Here is a 27242-nt window from a genome sequence, read left to right on the forward strand (position 1 = left end):
GTGCTTAGCGTTCTTACTTTCCATCATACTTCACATAAAACTTGGCGGGCGACTTAGCATGGACGACGTCTTTAAGTATATGTAACATAATATAATATATGTTAATTTATGAGGTGATTTGATAATTATTTTTATATGCCAATGCTTTAAATAAAACGCAATTTTATTATCATCAGTTTTATTCGTTTTTACACGTTACATTTGTGGTTTCAATAATAATTAAGTAATTGTGATGTTGCTTTGCTATTCTAATATAAAACATAACTATTATTGAAACTACATGTTAATTAATAATTATCACAAAAACTTTGGTCAATGCATGAAGTATACAAGAATAGTTAGTTATTTTACTTCAGATTCATTTCCTTAACTATGTCAGGCAAGATCTCAAAGCACATATAATACGTTAGAAACATGACTTGTGACCAATTGAAAAAGCATAGCAAATGATAAAACAAAATTATAGTTATCGTATAAAATTAACCACGTATTAAAAATAAATAAAACATACTCAGAGGGTAAAACGTGATACAAATAAATAAGGGAAAAAAATAAAATATGAGCGATTGCTATAGTGTTAGACCAAGACAAGTCTGCAACGATTTTGATAGCGCACGCAGTGTTATTTATACGTCATAATTTTATAGAACTTTGAAGTTTAAAATAACACTTGCACTATCCAAATCGTTGCAGACTTATCTTGGTCTAACACTAGTAACTTATACATAAACTGTTTTAGGCCGTTCGCTAGCGGGCGCGGTTGCACGGAGCGGGTGACGGTTAACAAAACATAGTATGAGCAACGCTAACTGACGCGGACGCGAGCGACGGATTTACCTACAATAGCACCCGCGTGCGTGCGCTCCCTCCGTGCACCCGCGCACGCTAGCGGACGCCCTATATCCCCTAAATTATTTAAGTGTCTGGGATAAACATTTGGAAAATAGTAGATTTTTCACAATTTCGTAAATGTCGGCTCGCAATTCGGATTCGAAACGTAGTTCGATCAGAAGTTTTTACAATTTATATTAATTTTCTTAATACTTTTCCCTCAAACATTCAAAACTTAAATATCATCTGTCTCTGCCAATCAAATATATACCTTTAAGGACTTAAGTTGTTTTAACATCTTACTAACAAATAGTGAAGTTCTGCGCCTAGTAATATTTCCAATGATATTCCCTCCTTGGAAGTGGAAATATTCCTAAAAACGAAACGCACAATGGAATTATTGGCGTCAAAAGTTTAAAACTTATTACATAATAACCACAAAATTAATGTGGTTCTTATTTGCGATTTATTGTTCGGCTAAGACAACAGTGAAGTATAACTACATAGTATAAATATGTGTATACAAAATCTTAAACGTCACATTATTATTGTTTAACGATGGGGCCAAATATATACTCTGTATTTTTAGGTATTTTAATAAAAGTAAACAAACAATTTGTACATTTTTGAGTAGTTATAACATTTATTGTTTAACCAACCAAATACAAAGCCGCCTGGATCTGTCACTGAACGACCTGACTTTAACGGCTGACTAACACTGAACGGCTGCCCCCCCCAGCCTGTACCTGCCTACGCCCATGAGCATTCATATGAATCATTCATCTGTTCCCCACCATATGTCGGCGGACACGTGGGGCAGGAAAAAATGGGAACAAAACTGTAATAAATATGACCTCGCGTTTTGTTTGCAAATAATAACAATCCGAAGAACTTCCTTTCGTAGTAAGACGTATTATCGTACTTAATTGATCTTGGCCGGGATCATGATGCAGACCAGGTCTCCGCTGTCCGTCTTGAGCTCCCACTTGACATCGACCTTGACCTTGGGGTACGACTTGAGGACTGGCAATGACGTCACGTAGTTGGCTAGTTCACCGGCCTGTAAAAAGAAGATAACTTAGTATAGGACGTTAAGAACGAGGAATTTCGTTCGTTGACCTGCCTGTTTTTTTTATTAGGAAAAGGTAAGCATTTGACCACAATCTCACCTGATGGTAAGTGCCGATGCAGTTTCTCTCTATATCGCATGCGCATAATTATATTGTTGTCCCGCGCGCACTTTAACATTGTCTGCCGGCATTATGGGCGGGACAACTTTACAATTACACGCGTGCGACAGATATAAAAACAGGCGGGTCATTGTGCGAGATTTTTCTTGTTTAGCGTCCTTAAATAACAATACAAATAATAGTTTAACACTTCAATGTCGATAATTACGCGTGAATGCTAATGTAAACGTGTTTTTGTTTTAACGAATTCCTTTTAGGATTGAGGTTGAAAAAAAGAAACTTATTTCTTGATTATAAAGTTAAGAATAAGTTAGCACTCCATATTAGTTCCATACTCGCTATAGCATATCTAGTGTAAGTAGGTACAGTCGGCTGCAGCGAAAAGTGACCCCCCTTCATAGAACTTGGTATTCAAAGGTGCTAAGCGAATGGTATTGCTGTCTGTACATAACATTCGTCTGAGTGTCAGCCAATTCTCTTAGGCTCTTCGATTGTCACATATCATCCGATCCTGATTGATAACCATCAATATTTCTTCAAATGAGACAGTCATATTTACCTTGATTGGGCAGGTCAGTCCGCTGCCCTTGCAGGCGTCGGGCTGCGGCAGAGGGAACGGCACGGGGAGGTTCGTGATGACCCGGTGAACTTCTGTGATTATCTCTTTCTTCAAATGAGACCGTCTTAGTTACCTTGAGTGGGCAGGTCAGTCTGCTGCCCTTGCAGGCGTCGGGCTGCGGCAGAGGGAACGGTACGGGGAGGTTCATGATGACCCCGTGAACTTCTGTGATTATCTCTTTCTTCAAATGACACCGTCTTAGTTACCTTGAGTGGGCAGGTTAGTCCACTGCCCTTGCAGGCGTCGGGCTGCGGCAGAGGGAACGGCACGGGGAGGTTCATGATGACCCCGTGGACTTCTGTGGTTATCTCTTTCGCTGCTATCGCTGGAATTGAAGATTACACACGTTAATGATAATTATCAATGACACCCGACAAGATTTGGTTAGACCTTTGCCATGTTGCGCATATTCAGTCGTACCTACCTACTAATTTATTTAACTGGCATGTGGACTTTTTTGACAACAGACGGTGAAAGTCAACTAATGTCACCAATTATAAACGATTTTAAAACAAATAGTAAGTATGACAGAAAAAGATTGTGAAAGATGATGGAAAGATGCAAGAAAAATATGTTTCTGAATACAATAAAACATAATTTACATCAATAAAGGGACGAAGGATTGTGTAGCATTCCAATAAATAATATTCTGAAATTACTGACATTTTCTTTAAATATACATGACTTACGTACATTATAGTTCGTTTTTTTATTGAAAATTATCGAAAACCGCTTTTGTAAAATAGTTTATATCACTTATGAAAGCAAAATTATTTAAAAAATCGTATATGATTTATAATTGTTACATACATATTTGGATTATTTTTCAAAATAGATTTTATAATAAAAAGACAGCTATCGGGTACTACCTGGGGAGCAAATGCTGATGTCCTTCGAACCACCTGCCTCAGCTTAGTCTATTCAACAGCAGAGCACTGCGCGCCGGTGTGGCTCAACAGTGCGCATGTGCATCGGGAGGATGTGCAATTGAGACAAGCTATGAGATGTATAACGGGAACCATCAAGAGCATTCCGCTAAAGTGGCTACCTGTGCTGAGCCAGATAGCTCCTCCGCACTTAAGAAGGCAACATGCTCTGACTCGGGAAGCTCAGAAGATTCTGGCCAAACCAAATCTACCCGCCTACGATGAGTTCAAGAACCCTCCACCCAACCGGCTGAAATCACGTCAACCGCCACATAAGACTGCCTCAATACTCTTAAACACCCCCTTCAACATTAATGAGAGATGGACCCAAGAATGGAATGAGAACTTGCCTACCAGCCTAGGGACAAACATCAACCCTACAGAAAAACCTGCAGGTTTCTCACTACGAAGTTGGTGCCAGTTAAATCGATTGCGAACCGGTTGGGGTGGATGTCGAGAGTTCCTACACAGATGTGGCTGGAGAGAGTCGCCAGCATGCGAATGCGGAGCTGCGGCGCAGAGCATGGACCATATTATCCGCGAATGCCCAAATACCAGGGCAACCCGGCAGTGACTTGTTCACCTTAGACAACAACTTCACCCAATGGATCCACCAATTGGGCGTACACTGCTGTAATAAATATACCTCGGAGGTTTTTTTTTATGGCAGACGAGGCAAACGAGCAGACGGATCACCTGATGGTAAGCGATTACCGCCGCTCATGGACACCTGCAACACCAGATGGGTTGCAAGTGCGTTGATGGCCTTTAAGATGGGAGTACGCTCTTTTCTTGAAGGTTTGAAGGTCGTATCGGTCCGGAGGTACCTAGGTACTGCTGTAATAAATATACCTAGGAGGTACCTAGGTATATTTGTTACAGCAGTGTACGCATATGAATGAACGATTGTATTTTTGCCATACGAATAAATAAATAAATAAAAAGACACATCAATATCGCGTATCTTCATTCTAATGTTAAAAAAACGAACTACCTATAATGCCATGTGTAAATTATGTAAGCTGCTTGTTGTTAGGTTTAGGGTTTAGCTTATTTTTTTAAGATGTAAGTACTAACAAAATATGGACCATGTTTGTCTGAAATAAATGCATTGTATTTATTTTACAAAATTTGGTCGACAAGTTATGCTATATTTTCTCGCAGTACCTGTTTAGGTCTGTCTGGTTACCATAACAATCTTATTGCCAATTATAGTTACTAGTACCATTATGTCGACCAAAGATCAGACGAGACACATTCTTACATAAAGACAACAAAACACAAAAGACAAAGATAGTTAATGAATCAATCACGGCTGCATCACCCTGTCGGCGTGCCTGATCAGTGAATGACTGTACACATTAACTTTGTATTGATTACGTATGTACGTGTTACGGAACAAAGAAAATAATGTGAGTACGGAGTAAATACAAGTTTTACATACTACGTTTTCTACTCGGCCTGTTTTCTTTGTATTACAATTTTTTGCAACAAAAAGTTATATCCTGGACGGGCGGGATTGTTTAAATTCCTTTAATTTTAAGGGTGCATTTCGAAGATAATAAAAAAAATTGCCTTAGGACTTTTTTACATGTTGATTAGTATTTAGTATGAGTTTATGCATTTAGAACTAAACGCAAGTACTATCTCGGACGATCGATGTTCGAAATGATATTGATATGTCAAAGTTTTTAATCGTTTGGTTAAGTTAAATATCAAACAACAACGCTAAGTATATGTAAGGTCCGACCGAGAACGCTTTTTTTGTCTCGGCCGAGACCGAGACCGAGACCGAGATTCAATGGGATTCTCGGCCGAGACCGAGACCGAGACCGAGAATTTATAAAAAAGACAAAAAATACGAATTGTGCACTAAAATTGTTTTTATAATCGAAATTCGACGATTTATCAGAAAAAAGTTATCATAATCAATTCCTAGCGCTATTAAACAGTATTTTTAGGGTTCTGTAGCCATAATGGCAAAAATCTAACCCTTGTAGTTACGTAAGGTCTGTGCGTATGTCGCAGCCATTTTACTCAAAAACTATACGGTATATTTTATAACCAAAGTTGGAACGTAGGTGTAGATGTATTATGTAAGTCGCTTCTTAGTTTCGAAAAATAAAAATGTAAAATATATACTCCGTATAAATGTAACAAAAAGTAAAAAAAAATCATGTGGCTCATCATTAGATAGGTCTTTAAAAATACAGAAAGGTTACTAAAACGTTTTTTTTATTAAATAAATACTTTTGACAATATTCGATTTAAAAAAAATTGTGTGATCCCCTCTAACTTTTGAACCGGGAGAGCAAAACCATTAAAAAAAATCTAAATAAGCAAATAATTTTTCAGGAAAATTATTTTGAATATGGAAGAGTTATAAAAAAACTGATCTTCTTATTAAAACGACAAAAGTGCCACTAACATACGCTCTTTTGCTTGTACGGCTTTTTTGTATTATATGAAGGTACGGAACCTTCCATTATGCGTGGTCCGACACGCACTTGGCCGGTTTTTCAGTACGGATGTGCACAAAAAGAGGTAAAATAACAATAATCAAAATAAAGAGTTCTATATTGTAACCCAAAATATCCGCCACAGGTGTCGTTTTGTACTTACCTACTGCTTTGCTTTTTCCCTTTGACACAAATATATTTAGTATCAAAATATCCAGTGTCATCTTCCACTCACAACAAGTTAATCTAAGTTACATCCCGATAACAATATACACCTATTTATTCATCAATAACAACTACCATAAAACGAAAAAAAAAACAAATGAACAAGTCATTACTTGCAACCGCGCCTATCCGATCCCAACACTTAGTATTTGATAAGTAATTGGCTTAAAATGTGGCTATGAAACCAATTTAAATCACTAAAAACGTCACACCAACCGGGCGATGCAACCAACGAGTGGCTTAGACCCCGGGGATCGTGCGCGGAAAATTCAAGTTCACCAATGATAACTCATTGCTCATTCTCGGTCTCGGCAAGAATCTCGGCCCATTTTGGCCGAGAGCCGAGACCGAGATCTCGGCCCGATTTTTGGCCGAGAATGCCGAGACCGAGACCGAGACCGAGATCTCGGTCGGACCTTAAGTATATGCAGCATTTGTTACTTAAATGTATATGCCCTTGTCATTTTAGCATGTTTTAAAATGAGAGCGTAACTTAAATTGTATGAGAGCGGCGTTTTGGCGACGGGTTCTTAGGACTCACTTCCGTGTGTCGGCATAATTCAGTATTTATATTCAACTTTATGCATAAATAACTAGGTGAAATTTTCCGTTGTTGATATTTTCCTTAATTGTTCTATACTATACATACTTTAAAACCCGACCTTAGTCATAAGTTATGTGTAAACATCCGTTTCGTAAATAAACGTTAACGTCTGACATGGACCGTGAGTACTAAATGAAAACATGCAGAAAAAGTAAACTACACAAATAAGCTTCATTCGGCTAAGAAAACTCCAGTTTGACGAGAACTAGCAATGTTCTTGTCTTCAATTTGAGCCAAACGCACTGTGGAGCGACGTTACGCGGTTATTACTTATTACGGCATCCGCTCATGCTAATAGCTGTAATATAACATCGCAGCGCATTACTCAGCCGGCCAGTTGTGTAGTGGTCTAATGCCTTGCTTAAACTTTTAGAACGCCATTTGACTTTGATACTCTATCACTTCACTATATATTACTCTATCACTTCACTGATATGTGTTAAATATTAAATATCAAAAAGCGGCGCCATCTTAACGGGCATAACCCAAAGTGTGGCGGCATCGTTTCGAGCGATGGCGCCACACTGGGTTATGCCCGTTAAGATGGCGCCGCTACCTTTACCTTTGATCGATTAGATGGCGCTAATTTTTAATATTTAACAAATTAAACACATCGGTGAAAGGATAAGGATCAACGTCAAATGGCGTTCTAAAAGTTTTAATCTTGTGTTGAAAGATGGCAGTAAATTTACTGTTGCAACAAAGTTATCTTTGACAATCCGCCTCTATTTCAAATTCTTTTTGGCTACAATGAAACTAGCAAAGTAATCCTGCAATTTAATTATTAGTAAGTATCTATTAATAACGATATTATAAAGGCATTGTTGTAGACCCTTACTAATAACAGCATTGGAGCTTTATGCTCGAAGTCATTTTTATACTGCAGTTTTATGGTTTGCTACAAGACAAGCGCAGAGAACGGTTATTTAAGCCGTATTTTGTCATTGTAGATGCCATGCAAAGATTGCAAAGTTATTAATAACTTTTAACTATAATAATGATCACACCAATTCGCCTTACGATTGATACGTATTGCCACAGATTTTGCCACATTTAATGTAAACGATACACAGACTATTTTTGACAGCCCTTTAAAAAATCAAAATGAATCGTGAAACGTAGGCAAATTGGATAAATTAATTCATGGAATACCTATTATATTATTAATTGTAGTTTACTACGCATAGATAAACACACCGCGACAAAAAGAGGAGAGTCCTCTTTCGTACTTGAGCCTGAGCTCAATTCTGTTGTAACAATTTGTTATGGTTTTGATATTTTGCGCATGGCTTTCGCTTCATTTTGCATGCACTAATCAGCGTCAGCGATCTTCAAGGTCATAGCAAAACTATTGAAATGTGTAAATTAGAATCGGGCCCCTTATCGTGACGATGCAGCTGATGCGCGACCATAACATGCCTACAGAGAACGAGTACAATAATCTGCTGTCTACTTACTTGGTGTGAAATCTATAGTGATGGTGGCATTGGTGTTTCTTTTGAGGATGCACTCCTTGGCCGAGTCGTCGCACCCGCTCACACCTACTTTCGCCACGGACCCAAACGTCGAACCTGGAAACAAAGCGATTATTTCATTATCAAAAATGTTGGAGAGCAATTACCCACTGGGGAGCAAAGTAGGCATGTACGCGGTAAGATAATTAAAGTTAAGTTTAAGTTAGTTATAAAGTTGTTTATTTTTGATATTTTTCTTGTTTAAAAAAAGGAGCGCATCCTGCAAACGTTAAAGTGTGGCACCATTTAATTGTAAAATATTAGTGTAAGTTAATGTAAAATATTAGGCCCCTTAATGAATGCTCAAAGATAAAGCAAAAAATTTTTTTTTTTTTAAGTTAAGGATATCCAGGGAGCCAAGGAGTTTCGAAAGCTTAGGTAAAGTGATGAGACAGAGGGATGAAATTGACCACATTCTTAATCTATGGTTTAAACTTCTTATAACATATTATGTGACAGTAATTTAATATGTGACATTATCAAACCACATGTTATTTACAATGTACCTACATAAATAATGCCACATAATTTCAATGATTATTTAGGTACCTATTGGATACTGCATGTACGTTCGGTCAAACCGCGAGCTGTTCCTCTACATACCCCATACCTACTCGGTACGTACTTTTTTTGGCTCACTTTTCTCCGAAACCTGTTGCATACGATCCTTATCCTTATGGGCTCAAAATAGACAAGCCGGTGGTAATACGCAGTGGAAAAGTGGTACTTTCTGTGGAAATTAGGCAAGCCGCTGAAAATTTAGTTCTGTGGATGCCTTGCTACTGATAAACGGCAAAACTGCAAGTATCCCAAATCCCAATTAAGAAGTAGTTAGTCAGAAATAAACTATGACTTAGTTTCAGCTAGGAAAAATAGAACGCCTAGACAGAACGACAGTCTAGAAATCCAACTATTCCGGGCCCTGCCAGAGGTCATTGTGGAATTATGGGACCATTGACAGCTCAATGTAACGGAGAGAAAGGTCAGACATGTTATTTATTCATTCAATAAGTTCCAAATGTCATGTTTGTGAGATATTGTGTTATAGGATATATTCAGCATTAAAAATACACATACAATACACCTTTGACGAAGTGAGGAAATATCATCTTATACATCAAAGTTATATAAAAATTAAATTAGACGTTTATTGTGAACTCCACACTTTGACACGTAAAGGTTGGTGCAGAATTGACATAGACGGACTCTAGGTCGCCTATGTTGTAGGTATTTATTATAGGGACCGTGCGCGTTGGAGGGTCTGCCATCTTGTGGTCTGAATCGGAACCATAAACATGCACATTTACACGTCACGTGCTTTCTTGTGCATAGTAGGTTCTGCCATCTTGTGGGCTACATCGGAACAAAAAACATCACATTTACGCCTCGCGCCAAAAATCTGACGGCTCCTGTGCTGCCTCCTACAGTTCATGCACGCTCCCTATACGTACCTAAACTCTGATTTTTAGTTCCGTGGAATTCTGACAGCTGTCATAATTTGACGTTTCAGGGATAGTATACATTATTTTTACTAGGTATACGCATTATTGTCCATTATTTTTATATCAAGTAAATATTTCACTGAGAAACACATTCGCACGTTCAAGTATGACATGAGTCGTGACCTCATGACGTAAAAAGTTCTGTAATTTGTTTGAGGCGATATTTGACAGCTGACAGTGACAAGCTCTAGTGACAACTGCGTCAAAAAAAATTGGCAGCTGGCTCATTTCTGTCTATTGGGATATGTAGAGCTGCCTCCCCCTTTTTATGTATTTATTTTTGCTTTCTTGATCCCTATAAAGAAGTTTAGATTCTCTCAACCAATCAAGCATTCTACAAGGACTGGATCAAGACCTGCAACCGAACTTCTGCATCCCGCAACCTTGACGCTGGCAAAGTTGTTCCAATGGACAGATGCCATAAGATCTAAAAATTGAACTGAACTGCGTCTGCTTTTTACGAAACTTCAACACTGTGTTTATTTTTCGCTGGACGGTATAAAATATTTATTTCATAAAGCTAAGACGAGGTAGTACAAAGCATAAAAAATATAATTTTAACCCAAAGGTTTATGATATAAGAAAGTCATTAGAATGATACCTGTAACAATTATTTTTCACTCTAGGAATGACATTTTCTCATGTCCACTTTAAAATTAAACTATCTTTGTTTTAATGAATAAAGCATTATTATGCTTGTAAATAAAAATAATTATGTGAAAATGTATTTCCAATAGGAAAACACCTTTTATTTAGCCTGGTAATTCTCACCACTAAAGGAGTATTTTTTGTCTGGCAGTACCAGGAAACGTCAGAATTCGACGGAACTAGAAACCAAAGTTTATGGAAGGTGGAGGTAAGGAATATAATCTCCATAGGCAGAAATGTTGCAAAAGTGCATAGCTGGCAGTACTTCACTGGCTCAGTGACCCAAATAGGATCTTGGCCTCTGACACAAAAGAGCGTCACTCTGCCCTATCCTTAGCTATGGCAGTTATAAATAATAGTTCCAAATCTCTCCAGAGTAGCGCTAGAGTAGCTAAGAACTGGGGCCTTATTGACGGAGTGAAATGCGCTGTCTATGAATTGATTTTTTTTTCAAATATTCTAGGTATTGTAGCGCCACCTATTTAGGTTTTTTGACGGACACTTTTTGGTACATGGAGATTTTATTTCTTACCTCCACCTTCCATAGCAAAGTTTACCTAGTTCATGCTGTATCGAATTCACATTACGCCGTAGTGAAACCGTATGCGTAGTGAATGGATCGTCCGTCGTACATTGTGATCGAATTTAACTTGACAATGGGCATCCTGTCGAACCCGCCCGATTGTAAATATGTAAGTAGTTATAAGAAAGGGATATTTCAACGGCGAACTAGTCAGTCTAAACTATACACCGAATTAAACGGAACAAAGTTAGGGAGTGCCGCCGACTTTACATACATACCTAGTTCGTTTTTGTACACAGTATAACTATCTCACTTACCTACTTATGTAGGTATCACAATGATTATTTGTAGTAATAAGTATCATTTTGATATTTACTACAGAGACACTTTCCAGATATATTTTCGTACATTGACCCGCCTGATACATGATATTTGTTATTTTATTTATTCAAACAAAATTCATACAGCCTGACAGTCTAAACCAAATCGCTGTACAATTTAGAGACAACTGATACGCTACGGTACACAACACTTTACAACAACAGTTTTATAAAATACTACAATACATCACCTCACAATACTTCAGACAGATATTACAGACACTTGCCCATCGACTTGCAAACGAATCACTTTCAGGGGGCCATGACAGAAGCGCGTTCAGAAATATTAGAGCGCGAATGAGTGGAGATTTCAGGTGTGCTACAGTACGCGTTGCTGGAACTGCAAGAAGGTTATGGTGTCTAGGCCTAAGTTCCTGCTTGGATAGGAAAGACACAGAGAGCCTCACTATCTGTGCCACTAGGTCAGGGCAGTCGGAATCTCATTTTTTAGGGTTCCGTACCCAAAGGGTAAAACGGGACCCTATTACTGAGACTCCGCTGTCCGTCCGTCCGTCCGTCCGTCTGTCACCAGGCTGTATCTCATGAATCGTGATAGCTAAACAGTTGAAAATTTCACAGATGGTGTATTTCTGTTGCCGCTATAACAACAAATACTAAAAACAGAATAAAATAAATATTTAAGGGGTACTCCCATACAACAGTTCCTAAAAACTCATCACGGGGTTTGAACCCGCGAGCTTCGGATTGAAAGTCGCACGCTCTTACCGCTAGGCTTCCATCAGCGCTTTTTTTGACATATGGAATTATTAATTGCTATTTATATATAATTTGTTTATATCTACTTCTAACTAAACTGAAACAAGCAGTCAAAAACCCGGCCAAGTGCGAGTTGGACTCGCGTTGCAAGGGTTCCGTACATCACACGATTTTCTCTGCATCTCTGCAAACTGTAAACCTCACAATGGACTTCGTATAACTAAAAAACCGGCCAAATGCGAGTCGGACTCGCACAGGAAGGGTTCCGTACAGGTAGGTAGGGTTCAGGTAGGGTATCTATAAAAACGGCCATCCAAGTACTGACCCCGCCCGACGTTGCTTAACTTCGGTGATTGGATGAGAACCTTGAGATTGGAAAGAAATATTTATTTTATTCTGTTTTTAGTATTTGTTGTTATAGCGGCAACAGAAATACATAATCTGTAGAAATTTCAACTGGCTATCTATCACGGCTCATGAGATACAGCCTGGTGACAGACGGACGGACGGACGGACACACAGCGGAGTCTCAGTAATAGGGTCCCGTTTGACCCTTTGGTTACGGAACCATAAAAAGCTTTTCAAAACCTCCGCTCTCTGAAACTACTGCACCTTAAATGTGCATATAAATGTTCAGGATATTTCAGAATTTAAATTTAAAATGAGAACGTAAATTCGGGGTAGTTATGTTATTGATACGAAGGAGCTCGGTTCGATGCTAACTGATTTATTTAAGATATACAGGGTTTATATAGTAGTGTATTGACATTTAGTTGACAAACATCATCGGCAACACCTCTGGAGTTGCAGGCGTTCATAGGCTACGGTAACTGCTTACCATCAGGCGAGTCATATGATTGTTTGCCACCGACGTGGTATTAAAAAGGAAATGATTTAATTTTATCTTCATGTTTGACGACCGGTCTGGCCTAGTGGGAGTAGTGGGTAGTGACCCTGTCTATGACGCTGATGGTCCTGGGTTCGAATGCTAGTAAGAGCATATACTTGTGTGATGAACACGGATATTTCTTTCCGAGTCATGGGTGTTTTCTGTGTATTTAAGTATTTATATTTATATATATTATATACTAGCTGTGCCCGCGGCTCCGCCCGCGTGTTATTCGGTCTGTGTCAGTAACCGGGTCATTTACCGCTAATTTTTCTGCCTCTCCCCTGGAGGTGGAGCTTGAAGTAAAGTTGACAGATGGATACGATAGAGGACTGTAGTCTAGATAAAATATTTTACAATTAGGTACCACTTGGGAGAATCAACTTTTTAGCGTCACTCGTTGCCATGGTTACGATTAGTTGTCCAGGGGACAAAAGTTCATTGAAATACTGATTTTATGGTACTTAAATGAATTAAACTTGCGTTTTTGTGGTCGTTATAACCAATGTCCATAATGGGCCCCCTACTAAGCATGTTAATAGAACGGCATACAACGTCTCTTCAAACAAACTGTGCCACTGTTGTCCCTTGGACAACGGGACAGGATAACAAAACAAAAAAAGTTGATTCACCCACTTAATAAAACTACACTCCAAAATCAATTCTTATTTTTTTCAAATTCGTCCTTATTCAAATTTTTTACGTGATTTAAACGACATAGAGTAGTAGATATATATCGGACAATACAGTTCCACTTTTGTATTTTTTTTTACGTCCTTGACTGTACCTATCCAAATCATGTCCATGGAAAATATCATCCAAATCGGTGCTCCAGACCAATCAGTCTAAGCATGAAAAGGTAAGAAATATACCCATAGAAATCCATACTTCCGAACACTATCGAATTTAGGTGTAATAGGTACCTATTAGTTAGAAGTAGGATTAGAGGAAAGGAGAATACTCGTAGATATCAAAAACTTGAGGCCGAGTATTTACATTTTGTTTACTTATAATTATATCTACAGTTACATACCTAATAATTAGTATGTAACTGTAGATATAATTATATGTAATAGTATATTTACATAACATTGACATTTTACAATATTTATTTGTACACCACATTGCGAGTCTCCCCGGCGGGCATCAGCACGAATAGCTCCGTGCAGCTGGTAACGCGCGAGCACGCCACGTAGAGCTGCCCGTGCGAGAAGCAGCCCGTGCACAGGTCCACGCCAGCGGCGCGCAGCGTCTGCCTCAGCGACTTGTTGATGTTCATGGCGAAGCAGATGCTCACGGAGAACTGTAGGCGCTTGAAGTGGAACGGGAAATTGCTCAGGATGAGGGGGATACGCGGGATGAGCACGACTTCTGCGGCGCCGCACCCCATCAGGATCTGCACCTCAATGAGGTTACGCTGCAGCTGCAATACTTTTAGCTGGGTTCCGTTGCATAACTTCGGAGGCGACAAATTCCGAAGAAGCATGATTGTAACTCCAACTTTCGGGGTTAATGTGTGTGCTGGGAGTCCTGAAGCACTCAATGAGCTAAGGAACTAAGGAACTCTACCACCCAGTAGAGTTCCTTAGTTATGTTGTGACATTGCCTTCATCCAAGACAGTGTTAATGGAATTATATACTGCATGTTCACCTTCGATTTCCGCCTGCTCATTTATCTGCGTGAGCACGGACCGTTCCTCTATGGGCGTGAGTATGGATCTCTCACAAACCCAAGAATGGCTCAGGTCTTCGTACACGCTACGAATGAGGTTTTCAATGGATGGAACGATCCTGCATAACGTCTCTGGTAGTTGTGGCTACGCCTAAAATCACGATCGTCGCTATAGTTTCGTAACGTCAATGCGTTGTGAGACTTTCGTGAAAGGTTCGCTTTTTTTCGCGAAGGCATTTTCAGATTTTAGTTCTTATGGCATTTTAACGCGTATAAAATGCGAGTCCCAAATCGTATGACATTTACACCGCAAACATCAGAGAATTATTTTTTTCATAGTACCCACCTTCGTAGCCATTATTAAGTGCTTAAAAGAGGCGATACGTATGAATATGGATACGATAAAATGACGGAGAAAATATTTTTTTAAATAATTATGCAGTTATACGCGTGTTGATATGTGTGTTGATTTTGCCACTACTTAACTATGTAAGTAAACTCATTTTTAACCGACTTCAAGATTTCAAAAGGAGGAGAATCGAGGGAACTCTTCAAATATGAAAGTCATACATATATTGATTTTTGTATTTTCTTTAACAAATCTAGCATTTACATTTAAAAAAGTGACATTTGATGAAGTGGAACTGCTGATGATGGTCAGAATGGAACTCTTCAACGATACACAGTACACGTTTGGCGATTTGTCCTCTTCGCTGTGTTTGTTAAGTAAATTAGATTTTCAAGACAAATTTTTGTCTAGTTCGAGTTCTGACGATGGGGTCCATGAGGAATCGAGGGAACTCTTCAAATGTGAAAGGCATACATATAGTGATTTTTGTATTTTCATCAACAAATCAAGTATTTACATTTGTAGAAGGGACATTTGATGAAGTGGAACTGTTCATGATGAACAGAATGGAACTCTTCAAAGATGCATAGTTCACGTTTGGCAATTTGTTCTCTGTGCATCTTTGTCAAGTAGTTAGGTTTTCAAAACACATTTTTATATTTCTATCCTATGTAGTTTTTTTAATAATTATCTGGTGCTTTATTTCATGCATGGTGTGAAATAATTTATCTTAAATACAGTCGAATACCCTATTGCGGGTATCTTACCAGTCAACCATAGGGCAAATCTGAAATGTGTCAAGGTGGGTGCAGTGACAAAAAAAAACATGTTACCTCCTTTTCTACATAATTAGGCGTGGGACGCTGTCTTTTTAATTTAATTGTATGAAATCAAAAATCAACAATAATCGTTTTTTTCACCGGTCTACCTCATTGAAGTCGGTTTTTTTTTCTTAAAAATTATTAGTTTACTTGATTACTAAATTTTTACTCAGTTTCCCAAAAGATGGCACTCTGCAATGTATGGCAATTAATTTACTGTCGTTTAATTTCGTTGTATTATTACATCAACACAATTGAAATTGAATTAATATCCGTGCCCCCCTCTTCTAACTTTAGAATTAATTTGGCAAAATCCTTCCTCGGTGGCTTAATTTCAGCACCATATCTGTTAGTTTAGCAGGGTACTCGATACTCGTAGCACAAAAGTTTGCACCTCCTTCCTAAGTAGCGCCATAAGATTCAGGTGCAAACTTAACTCAATCGAGTGTAGTGGCTACCCCCCATTCTAGGGGTTGAATTTTTATAGCCTATAACTTGGCCGGGCATTTTCTCGACAGATTAGTAAAGTTTGCATCAAAATCCGTTCAGCCGTTTTCACGTGATGCGAGGTCAAATAAACAGACAAACAGAGAAACAGACAAACAGACAAAAATTCTAAAAACTGTTGGAACGTGTTCTGTTAACGATTCTTAGTATCCCCAGCCTACTTTTTTTCGAATATCTTCCATTTACAGACTTTCGACCCCCTTCAGCTTTATTATATGTATAGATATCGTTGTCTAGGTACCTACAATACAAGCCTTATTGAGCTTACTGTGGGACTTAGTCAATTTGTGTAATAATGTCCTATAATATTTATTTATTTATTTTTATTTTACATTTCAAAATATTTTCTAAAATGTATCGTAATGCGGATTTAATGATGATATTGTAATTTTTTAGATAAACCTGTGAGATAGGCAAACAAGTTAAGCTTTTCCGGCTCTCGTTAAGTTATCTTCAATCATGATTAATATATAATGGCCTGTATTTTTATGTTCGAAAACCGTTATATATTTTACGGTGACTTTCATTCATAATACCTAGTATAAAAACATGTTATTCGTAGGTATTTTAGCTCTTTTTAGGGTTCCGTACCTCAAAAGGAAAAAACGGAACCCTTATAGGATCACTCGTGCGTCTGTCACAGCCAGGGGGCTTACCGCGAAAAACGATATCCGCAAATTGCGGGGATCTTTCTCTTTTACTCTTACTAAGACGTAATTAGAGTGACAGAGAAAAATGCCCGCAATTGACGAATTTCGGTTTTCGCGGTAGGCCCCCAGGTCACAGCCTATTTGCTCCGAAACTACTGGACCAATTTGATTGAAATTTGGTACACATATGTAAACAAATCTGTGACCCAAAGACGGACATGTAACTTAAAAGTTCTTAAATCTCGGCGTATACATCGACAATGACTTGCAATTAACTACCCATGTAAATAAAATTGTTCAGAAAGCATACAAAATGCTCGGATTTATATTTCGACAAAGTAAGGATTTTAAAAATCCAAACACTTTCATTCTTTTATACAACGCCTTCGTTAGATCCCACTTGGAATATGCTTCTACGGTATGGTCTCCTCATTTTGCTATTCACATTAACTCAATTGAAAGGATCCAAAATAAATTTATCAAGTTTATGAAATACAAATTCAAAACTTTTGACCACAACCGTCTAGAAACCCTTCAAGTTCGTCGCGATGTTAGGGACCAAGTGGTTTTATTTAAAATCCTTAACGGATCGATTGACTCACCTAATCTGCTTTCGGACATATTCTTTCGATGTCCAGACCGTCGAACGCGTTCCTTTAACTTATTCTCAATACCTTCCAACCGAACTGTGTACGCGAAGAACAGATTTCTCGTAAGAGCATGCAAAAGCTATAATGATAAGTACTCTGATATTGATATATTTAATTCTACCTTACCTAAGTTTGTTTCTGCAATTAAGAACATAAATAAATAAATAACAGTAATAAAAAAAAGTAGTAAATATTAAATCTAATGATTTGTATTCTCTAAGATAATGAGCTGCATGTAAATTTAGTATAAGCAAGGTATTCTTTCTTTTCTGTTGTTAAAGTTTAATAATCTTACCTAAACCTACTTTACAATTTCATAGAAGTGAAACCAAATTGTATAAGTCTGGTTTGAGCAGCAAAGAATGTTATTATTCTATAAGTGGAAACTGTTATGGCTTGTGTGTATTCTATATTTGTTTAAACATATGTATTATTTTTCGCTGTTTGTTTCCCAATAATGAATAAAATAAAATAAAAAAAAAAGTTTTGCAAAGTATATCGTGTTATACGTCCAATGAAAGGGCTTATTATGAGAATTTCAAAAATATATTTTTTTAATTTTAAAATAATTAGCTTCGAAGTTATTCAAGTATATAGGCAAAAACTGACCATTCCCCTCCCCCCCCCCCTTATTTCTGAAAATACTGGGCCTAGAATTAAAAATACACAAAATAGTTCGTTATCTAAAGATCACAAGAAAACCTATTAGAAATCAGTTAAGGGTCAATCGGACTTAAGAAAAAAAACTTAAGTTACGAGTTACACTAATTGCCGCTGCGAAGAATCGAAGATGTTACCGACGTTGGTGAAATTTTGTGAGCAAGTTTGATAGTTGCATAGAACTTCCCTGTGGTTATTCTGTTTGGAAATTGTTAAATATATTATAATTCTCTATAAAGTCATTAACAACATCATCGACGCCCCTGAGTTATTAAAATGTTTCATTTAGAGTACCCCGTCGTTGTGAGCGAGCATGTAGAAAGAAGAACCTCTTTTATATTCCTCGTAGTCGAACCGCATATGCGAGAAACGGTTTCATTAGAAGAGCATGCAGGATGTATGATGATAAGTTTCAAAATGTAGATATTTTCAGTGAAAAGTTCGGTAGTTTCAAACAACTTACATTGAAATGTATTAAGTAATGGACTTAAATTAGATAGTTAACTTTAATTACAATTATTGTTTGTTATTAGTGTTATTGCAATGTACTTCATCTTTGCTTTTATTTTTGTTAGGATGTACGAGCATTATTTGTAACTTCAATTTGGCAACTTAGAATTTCAGGTGTAGTTTAGTAATTATATATATTTAGGTTATATGGTTTTCATACTATATTTAAGGAAACTGTAGGTCTATAAGTCTATTACCCTATATTGTAAAAAAATATCAATATAAGAGACTGTTTGTTTCTAAATAAAGAAAATAGAAAAATAAATATAGCGATGATCGGCTCAAAGGACCTAAGCGCCTTTAACGTCTATGGCACTTAAAACCATTGTGAGTTCGCGATGATGACTTAACAAAGTAAGTATCTTGTTTTTTATGTTTTAACCGACTACAGCAGCAGCAAAGCAAAAGCAGTATGTCTTTATCTGTTTCCTCAAAAACTTCTAAGATAATCGAGCTGTACTGATGATGGAGACAGGAAGTGGTGATTAGACTTTTGTGATAAAACAACGCAACCTCTCTCGATGAGTATTTATAGTCGCCTGTGGAAAGAAAAGTACAGGCATAAAAGCTTGTATCAATTTTTTTTTATAAAAACTTATTTTCAAGTATGTTAACGGCACCAATCATGGAAAATTTAAGAGAAAATTTGGAGGGTTTTGATATTTTACCGACGCCTGTAAAACTTCTACCGCTTTACGCTTTAAAAGTTGAATGTCCAATTCGTCTTTTATGTTTTCTATGCATTTAATGTTTCAGTTTCAGTATTATTAACCAATTAAAACTGTGTTTTTTTGCTTCAGTCATGGAATGTATGGCGACATTCATTTTCAAAATAACAAATATCAATGAAAAATTAAACTTAAGCAGCTCTTTGGCTCTTGTTTATGGTAAAATGTTGCCAGCGATTAAAAACTGATGGTAAATACTTGTTTTACAGGATTTGTCTATACCATTCCATTACTGGTGTCTGTTCCATTATAGGGGTGTTTACTATAGGCATATTAAAAAACTTTTATGAACGTCGCTACGTTGGCTATTATCTTCTCTCTCTCTCTCTCTCTCTCTCTCTCGCTTTCTCTCTAAAATTGGTACTAATTATAATTTGACAAATGAGGTGTCATTCGAAACGTCTTTATTGTAGCTCAATAAATAACGTCATTGAACAATTTTTGACACAATTTTACAAATAAATTGCCAGTACCTGGGCGACCGAGCTTTGCTCGGTTATAACTATTTATTGTAATATGGTGGTCTATCAGTGATAATCTTAACTACATTTTTGTACTAAATTAAACTTGTCTAAAACAATAAAAAATAAAAAAAAATATATAAACTTGAACATATAAAAAAAAAACAAAAGTTAGTCACCGGGCGAGATTCGAACCCGTAACACTCGTCTAGCAGTCCGCGTCTTAACCCGCTGGACCAGACGGACAGTGGCCGGCAACACGAAATTAGCGACCATATTCTGCGTCGAAAGAAAAACGCATGAAAACTCGAAAACACGCGTTTTCCCAAACATAAGACTAACCTAGATAGATTGTATACCCCCAAAAACCCCCATATACCAAATTTCAGCGAAATCGTTAGAGCCGTTTCCGAGATCACAGAAATATATATACATATATAATACAAGAATTGCTCGTTTAAAGGTATAAGATTTGGGATTGCTTGCATGCACCTGATTGATCAACTAAAATAAGGATTTCGCAGGGAAAGTAGATTTTGAATTCGTAATCGTCGTAGTCGGGTTCCTATACCATAGATACTACGTGCGTAATCCGATTTTGGTAAAGCAAAATAAGTATTATGGTTTTGTGTACATTTAATATAGGTATACGTAGCATGTTTTAATTATGATATTGTCTTATAACCAGTGGCCGCTGGCGTATATTACATCTACTTCTCGGGCGCGGCGCCCTCATGCTACAAAGTTGAACTAAGCCCGCTGCGAGCACTCCTGTCCTGGGGCGCCCTCGCCTGCAGCGCTTGAAGCGCCCTTGACCCTTCAACTGATAAGCCTGACGCATGAGACGCGCTGCGCGCAGACCAGTGTCAGGCGCTTACGGCGTCCTTATACTTATACAAAGAGGCGAGCGAAGCCCGACGTAAAGTCCTGGGCACCAAAGGCCCCCTTATATTAACGGGGCAACTTACAAGGCGCCCTGCTCGTGACCCGATGCTCTCGTCTTGTAGTAGGTACTTGATATAGTCGGGCGACGCTTGATATAGGTACGTGGCGCGGATTTTTTATGTAGTCGGTTTTTAGGGTTCCGTACCCAAAGGATCAAACGGGACCATATTACTGAGACTCCGCTGTCCGTCCGTCCGTCTGTCACCAGGCTGTATCTCATGAACCGTGATAGCCAGTTGAAATTTCTACAAATTATGTATTTCTGTTGCCGCTATAGCAACCAATACTAAAAACAGAATAAAATAAATATTTCTTTCCAATCTCGAGGTTCTCATCCAATCACCGAAGTTAAGCAACGTCGGGCGGGGTCAGTATAAAAACGGTTTTTATAGATAATGGTACGGAACCCTTCCTGTGCGAGTCCGACTCGCATTTGGCCGGTTTTTTTTAGTTATACGAAGTCCATCGTGAGGTTTACAGTTTGCAGAGATGCAGAGAAAAATCGTGTGATGTACGGAACCCTTGCAACGCGAGTCCAACTCGCACTTGGCCGGGTTTTTGACTGCTTGTTTCAGTTTAGTTACAAGTAGATAATAAACAAATTATATATAAATAGCAATTAGTAACTCCATATGTCAAAAAAAGCGCTGATGGTGGCCTAGCGGTAAGAGCGTGCGACTTTCAATCCGGAGCTCGCGGGTTCAAACCCCGGCTCTTACCAATGAGTTTTTAGGAACTTATGTACGAAATATCATTGATATTTACCAGTCGCTTTTCGATGAAGGAAAACATCGTGAGCAAAACCGGACTAATCCTAATAAGGCCTAGTTTACCCTCTGGGTTGGAAGGTCAGATGGCAGTCGCTTTCGTAAAAACTAATGCCTACGCCAATTCTGGGGATTAGTTGTCAAGCGGACCCCAGGCTCCCATGATCCGTGGCAAAAATACCGGGACAACACGAGGAAGAAGAGTAATTCCATGTGCTAATAGAAAACCAAAAATAACATGCGCTTTTTAAATTTTTTTTAATTCAAACCATTCAGCGCTAATCACGACACGTTGTCGTTTTGCCTCTACGAAGCAGTTCCGCTACACACCGGAAAATCCATGTTATCGGCTACTATACTACGTAGCGCTTCGACCGTGACCGATTTCAACCATGGCGACCACTTCGACTCCTAGTTAACTGGGCACTCATGCGCCCGAAGATGGCTGACGTAGCCGATCTTCGAGGTGAACCCCCGTGCACATTGAGGGCACGTGAGGACACCAGCTACGTAGTGGTAGTGAATGGACGCAGGCTGGCGTGTTTTCAGTTCGTCGCTTTTAGCGTCGAGTTCAGCTTTACGTTGCTCCTCGAAATCGCGCACATTGCCCTGCACCAGCCTGCGCCACTCAGGACGATGTGCTGCCAAACTTTTCCACTGAGAGGGCTCAATGTGGCATCTTTTCATGTGTCGTTTCTGAACATCTTTGTATCGGGGGAGTTGTCCGCCAACTTTCCGCTTACCCTCCTCTAGTTCAGCATAAAAGATGCGCTTCGCCACTCTCCTCCGCTATACGTGATACGTGACCGCACCACCGAAGCTGTCGACGCATTAGGTAAGCCTCTATTCTACCGACCTTGGCTCGTCGTAGAACTTCGGTATTTCGTACTCGATCAGACCATCATCTTACGCAAGCATTTGAGGTGGAACCGGTCTAAGGTACGAATGTGATGAAGGTACACGCACCACGTTCCGGAAGAGTATAAAAGGTTTGGCAGCACGATTGCCATGTACGCTGAAATTTTGGTGGCCAGTTTTTAATCGTGCGCTGTTTCCCAAACGCTGCAGCTGCAGCACCGATCCTGCTGCTGATCTCAGCGTCAACGTCACAATTCGATGTTATAGTGCTCCCCAGTTAACGGAATTTGCTGACCTGCTTCAGCATGTCCTCACCAAGCTGTACAGCTAGTGTCTCGTGACCATATGAGCCCAAAGACATCACCTCCGTCTTTTTGACACTAATTTTGAGGCCGAACTTGCAGCAGGCTTGGACCGGATGTTTCGCTAGTTTTCGTTAGTTTTCGTGTAAGCTGCAAAGATTTTAAAGTGTCAAACTGTACCCTTACCACGACACTGACAGACATTACTGACAGTGTCAACACCGACATATACGCTTACATCAACGTAACTTACTTTCTATGCATCTCGCTCGTTTGTTATTTATAAATATGACAATTTGGATGGCACTCGAAATTACATTCTAAATTATTGAGGTGTTCAAAAAATATTTGTTTGTTTACAAGTTGTTGTTTAACCTCTAGTGCTGATATTGATACCCGTGAACGCGCACTGTAATCATTGTTTTGCAGTAAAATAACTGTTATTTACTTAGTTTAATTTGATTAGGTACCTACCTTAAGTGATAAACTTCGAGCAAGTTCATTGACCGGACCATTTCTCTAACAAATTCCAATAGGTACTCCATCATTGAGTATGGATCTTAGATTTTTACTCTATGCCGTTAAGTAGGCACGCATGAAACTGGATAAGCATAATAAGCATGTAGATAAGAAAAGAACAAGTTTAACCTGGTATAACTAGTATTATCCGAGCCTTTTGGGTAAAGTCCGAAAATTTAAACAGCATAATTCTGTATTCAGCGTTTACCCGTATATATCTAGGTCTACCTAACACTGGCTGGGTAATGGGTGTTGCATCATCACTTCTGATTAATCATCAATTATTGTCTTAAAAGTGTCTATGTTGTTAGCGCTAAAGGCTTTCAAGTCATGGGTTGTTTATACTATACGTCATTACACAGAAGGACCAATAGATGGTATTGGACATTCGCTGTCAAGCATTGGGATTGGGCCGTTTCTCTTACCTATTCTTGTAACAAATGGATTCATACCTGACAGAGAACATTACGTATAACTTACAGATGCTTACATTACAGTTAACCAATTTGTTTCCTAACTATAGAACCCTTTTGACTACCAGATACATGACATATATTGTATGTAATGTAATTTCTCCTAAGTCGTTTAAAAAGGACGCTCTTATCCAATGAATTAATGGATTATCTGTAACTAAACTACCAACAAATAAAGATAATATTTATGTAAAATGATCCCAAACCCTTATATAATCCCTATAAACATTTCAATAGCGCGATGTAGAAATCGCCGCTCACGGTACAGCGCCATCTTTCGTAATATTTGCTAAACATGTGTATATGAAAGTACTCTACGGAAGTGCGGACGTGAATATACATCATTCAATAAGAACTGTCGTAAAATGCGTAAACAAATTAATTCATTATGACATAGTTCTATAAATGTCTACGAATCAAATTGGTTGAGTGTATACATATTGAACTCATTGCGTGAGGAATAAGGATGTGTTGAAAATTTTAAACTTCACCTACTAATTAATGAAAGTAGGTATCAAGTATAAAGTTAATGCGATAAGGAAATAAATGTTCTTATTTATAATATAATATTATACATGATTTAAACTATAAAAACTCCTGTAGTTTCTAGTTTTTTTCACTATCATTTGGCGTTTATTATGCGAGATGGGTCAGTACCTATATATTACGAGTATAAGGGCATTTTCAGAAAAAAAGTGTACTTTGTACTTTTTTTTGAAAATCTAAAAAAAAATTGGGTTATTTTTACTCAGAATCACGAGCACAATCGATTTAAACAATAAAAAAAATGTCTCACTTTTAAATATCAGTTTTGAAACGCAGTTTACCATACATGTTGTACGGGCCGTTACAAAACTGACGAATAAATTATGTATGGAAAACTAAGGAAAATTAAGGCAAAATGGGTACTATTTATTCTGAAAACCCCAATAAAGCTGTTTTTACTCTAGTCGATACTCATAATTATTATATACGTGGTTCTAAATAGCTGCTTATTTATTTATACATTGCGATATTACGCTGCATTGCAAGATTGAGAAAGTTTACTTACTGCGAGTGCCGAGTTTTTTGGAAGTTGGAGTATAGTGAGGGTTTGAAACAAAAAACGAGATGGAATAGAAATATAATCTTAGTTGCCATACAAAGTTTGACCTGAGTAGCGAGATTATATTTATTTTGAGGAAAGGAGTTTGCAATTTATAAATTGTAGGTAATGTAGGTATTAAACCTCACACTAATTATAGTGTGAATCATGCACTTTGGTAATACCTAAGTGTGTAAGTAACGTTTCCATACGTATATATACCTACGTATTCGTATTAAATGCAGTTTTTCACATTTTTCTAACAACGTATTAGTTACCTAGTGGTAATTATGCTTGACATGCTGAAGTAAAACGCAATTATATGTAGAGATCATGTTACTCATAAGGCACAATCTGATTCTCGCTCACATAAACTTTAATTTCCTTCCAGACAATTACGGAACAAACACTTTAAAAAACTCACCACAATCCGTGTAAAATTTGGCTTGAACACTGGCCAACAAGACCGCAAGAGATACGACAAGCAACATGGCGGTTTTGTTTTTAATTTTATTTTTTAATCGCGCGCTAGCGTGTGGTCGACTCGCGCGTGTGTGACGGACTGGCTGGCTACTGGCTAGACGTGCCGTGTGTGCGACCTTTATGCAGCTTATAACAATGCTCACACGCAGGTCAAAGAGTATCGGCGATGGAAGGTTCAGTGGCCCTTTATCGGATGTTTTTTTATACATGTTCATTTTTTTTTACACAGACCCTAGATTTCGAGAAATAGTGTAGGACAATAATAACTAAAAGGCATACTTATATACAGGGCCCGTACATTTCATGCCGTTAACGCAAAAATGCCGTAATAGGGTTGTTTCCATCTACAAATCTTAGGGCAGAATTGTATCCCAATAAATTCTTTTGGATTATAAGAACATGTTAAACTACTTTTAGGGGACCTGTAATGACCATATTTTTGTAAATATTGAATTTAAAATATCTTTTCGCACACGTCACGTGACCAAACTTGAAACGTCATTGAAGATTCTGATAACGTCACAACTCTCGGATTGACACTGTTGACAGTTAGGCGATAAACAACAAATAAATAAATAAATAAATAAATAAATATTATAGGACATTATTACACAAATTGACAAATGACAAATGTCAGTTGACAGTTCGTATATTCTACGTGTGTATGTAGTTATGTGTCAAACCGTAAACTGTGACGTCACACAATTTTCAAAGAGCGTTTTGGGCGCGAAAGCATCTGTCAAAATATATTTGGTTAATTGAACATATTTAAAGCCGTTTTTAGTATAAAAGTTGAATTTTAGGGCAACTTTTAGTTAATATAGAACGTAATACAAGCGTTTCAAAAAATTGGAAACAACCCTATTTAACATACAGGGACTTTTTTACAACATTATAATTTTAAATAACTTACCTTTTGACGCGTAGAAAAATAAATACTTCTTACGTAAAATACACTGTTATTATTTTAATAACTAAAAAGATATTATACAGTATGTAAATTAACTAAAACCATTTACTCAAACCCGTTAATATTTAGGTCATACTGAGAAACTTTTATTATGGGGCCAACCATGGGGAAATATTTTAACTTATAGGTATTCATTCAAAGATACAACTCAAATCAAAATAAATAATCGTAACCTAAATCAACTAAAAGTGCCTTTCTCGAAATTAAAACTTGTAACAAGTAGCCCACATGATATGACTATGAAAATCTACAACCACCTCACAAACTCTATCAAAGATCTGGACAATGTAGGTCAATTTAAAAAATGTTTTTATAATCTTAACGAGTATTTTGATAACGTCAGTAAATGAAAATGTTACCGTGCTTTGTTTATGTAAGGAAATAATGTAATAATACAATCAAGTGATCATGCGTAATATTAATTTAATGAAATGTGCGAAATAATTGTAATTTAATCACCTCCTTGTAGCCCTCTTATATTGCTATAGCTATACCTATATGTTCCATTCCATCCATGCTTGTAATGTGATATGCAATAAACTATTCTATTCTATTCTAAAAAAACCCCGTTATCGCGAAAAAAAGATTGACTCTCCCATAGAAAATTGCAACGTGAGGCCAGTCAAAATTTCTGAATAAACAAAAAAAATTTACAACAGCCAAATTTTATTTTGTGATTTCGGGGTTGACCCCTTAATAAAAGTTGCTGAGTATGACCTAAATATTAACGGGTTTGAGTAAATGGTTTTAGTTAATTTACATACTGTATAGTTGAGTGACAATAAGATGAAAGTCAGTTAGACGTT

At 37.7% G+C, this 27242-nt stretch overlaps 1 protein-coding gene across 1 annotated transcript; it reads right to left on the reverse strand.

Moving 5' to 3' along the window:
- Nucleotides 1–161: 161 nt before the first annotated feature.
- LOC133525556 (ecdysteroid-regulated 16 kDa protein-like) lies at nucleotides 162–25570 on the reverse strand. Its single transcript, XM_061861854.1, has 4 exons — nucleotides 25408–25570; nucleotides 8312–8425; nucleotides 2847–2965; nucleotides 162–1891 (listed from the first exon to the last, which is right to left on the reverse strand). Exons 1-4 carry the CDS (start codon nucleotides 25472–25474, stop codon nucleotides 1754–1756), a joined length of 438 nt encoding a protein of 145 aa, XP_061717838.1. The 5' UTR covers nucleotides 25475–25570; the 3' UTR covers nucleotides 162–1753.
- Between the last annotated feature and the right edge of the window lie 1672 nt (nucleotides 25571–27242).

This window comes from Cydia pomonella, chromosome 15, assembly GCF_033807575.1.
Source record: "Cydia pomonella isolate Wapato2018A chromosome 15, ilCydPomo1, whole genome shotgun sequence".
NCBI classification, from domain to species: Eukaryota; Metazoa; Arthropoda; class Insecta; order Lepidoptera; family Tortricidae; genus Cydia; species Cydia pomonella.

Bases quoted from the DNA above. Each gene is read 5' to 3' on its own strand.
- LOC133525556 (XM_061861854.1), bottom strand. From the start codon at position 25,474: ATGTTGCTTGTCGTATCTCTTGCGGTCTTGTTGGCCAGTGTTCAAGCC. The intron at 8,426-25,407 runs GTGAGTTTTTTA...CTTTGTTTCCAG, and splicing joins CAAATTTTACACGGATTGTG to GTTCGACGTTTGGGTCCGTG. The intron at 1,892-2,846 runs GTAACTAAGACG...TTCTTTTTACAG, and splicing joins GACTAACCTGCCCACTCAAG to GCCGGTGAACTAGCCAACTA.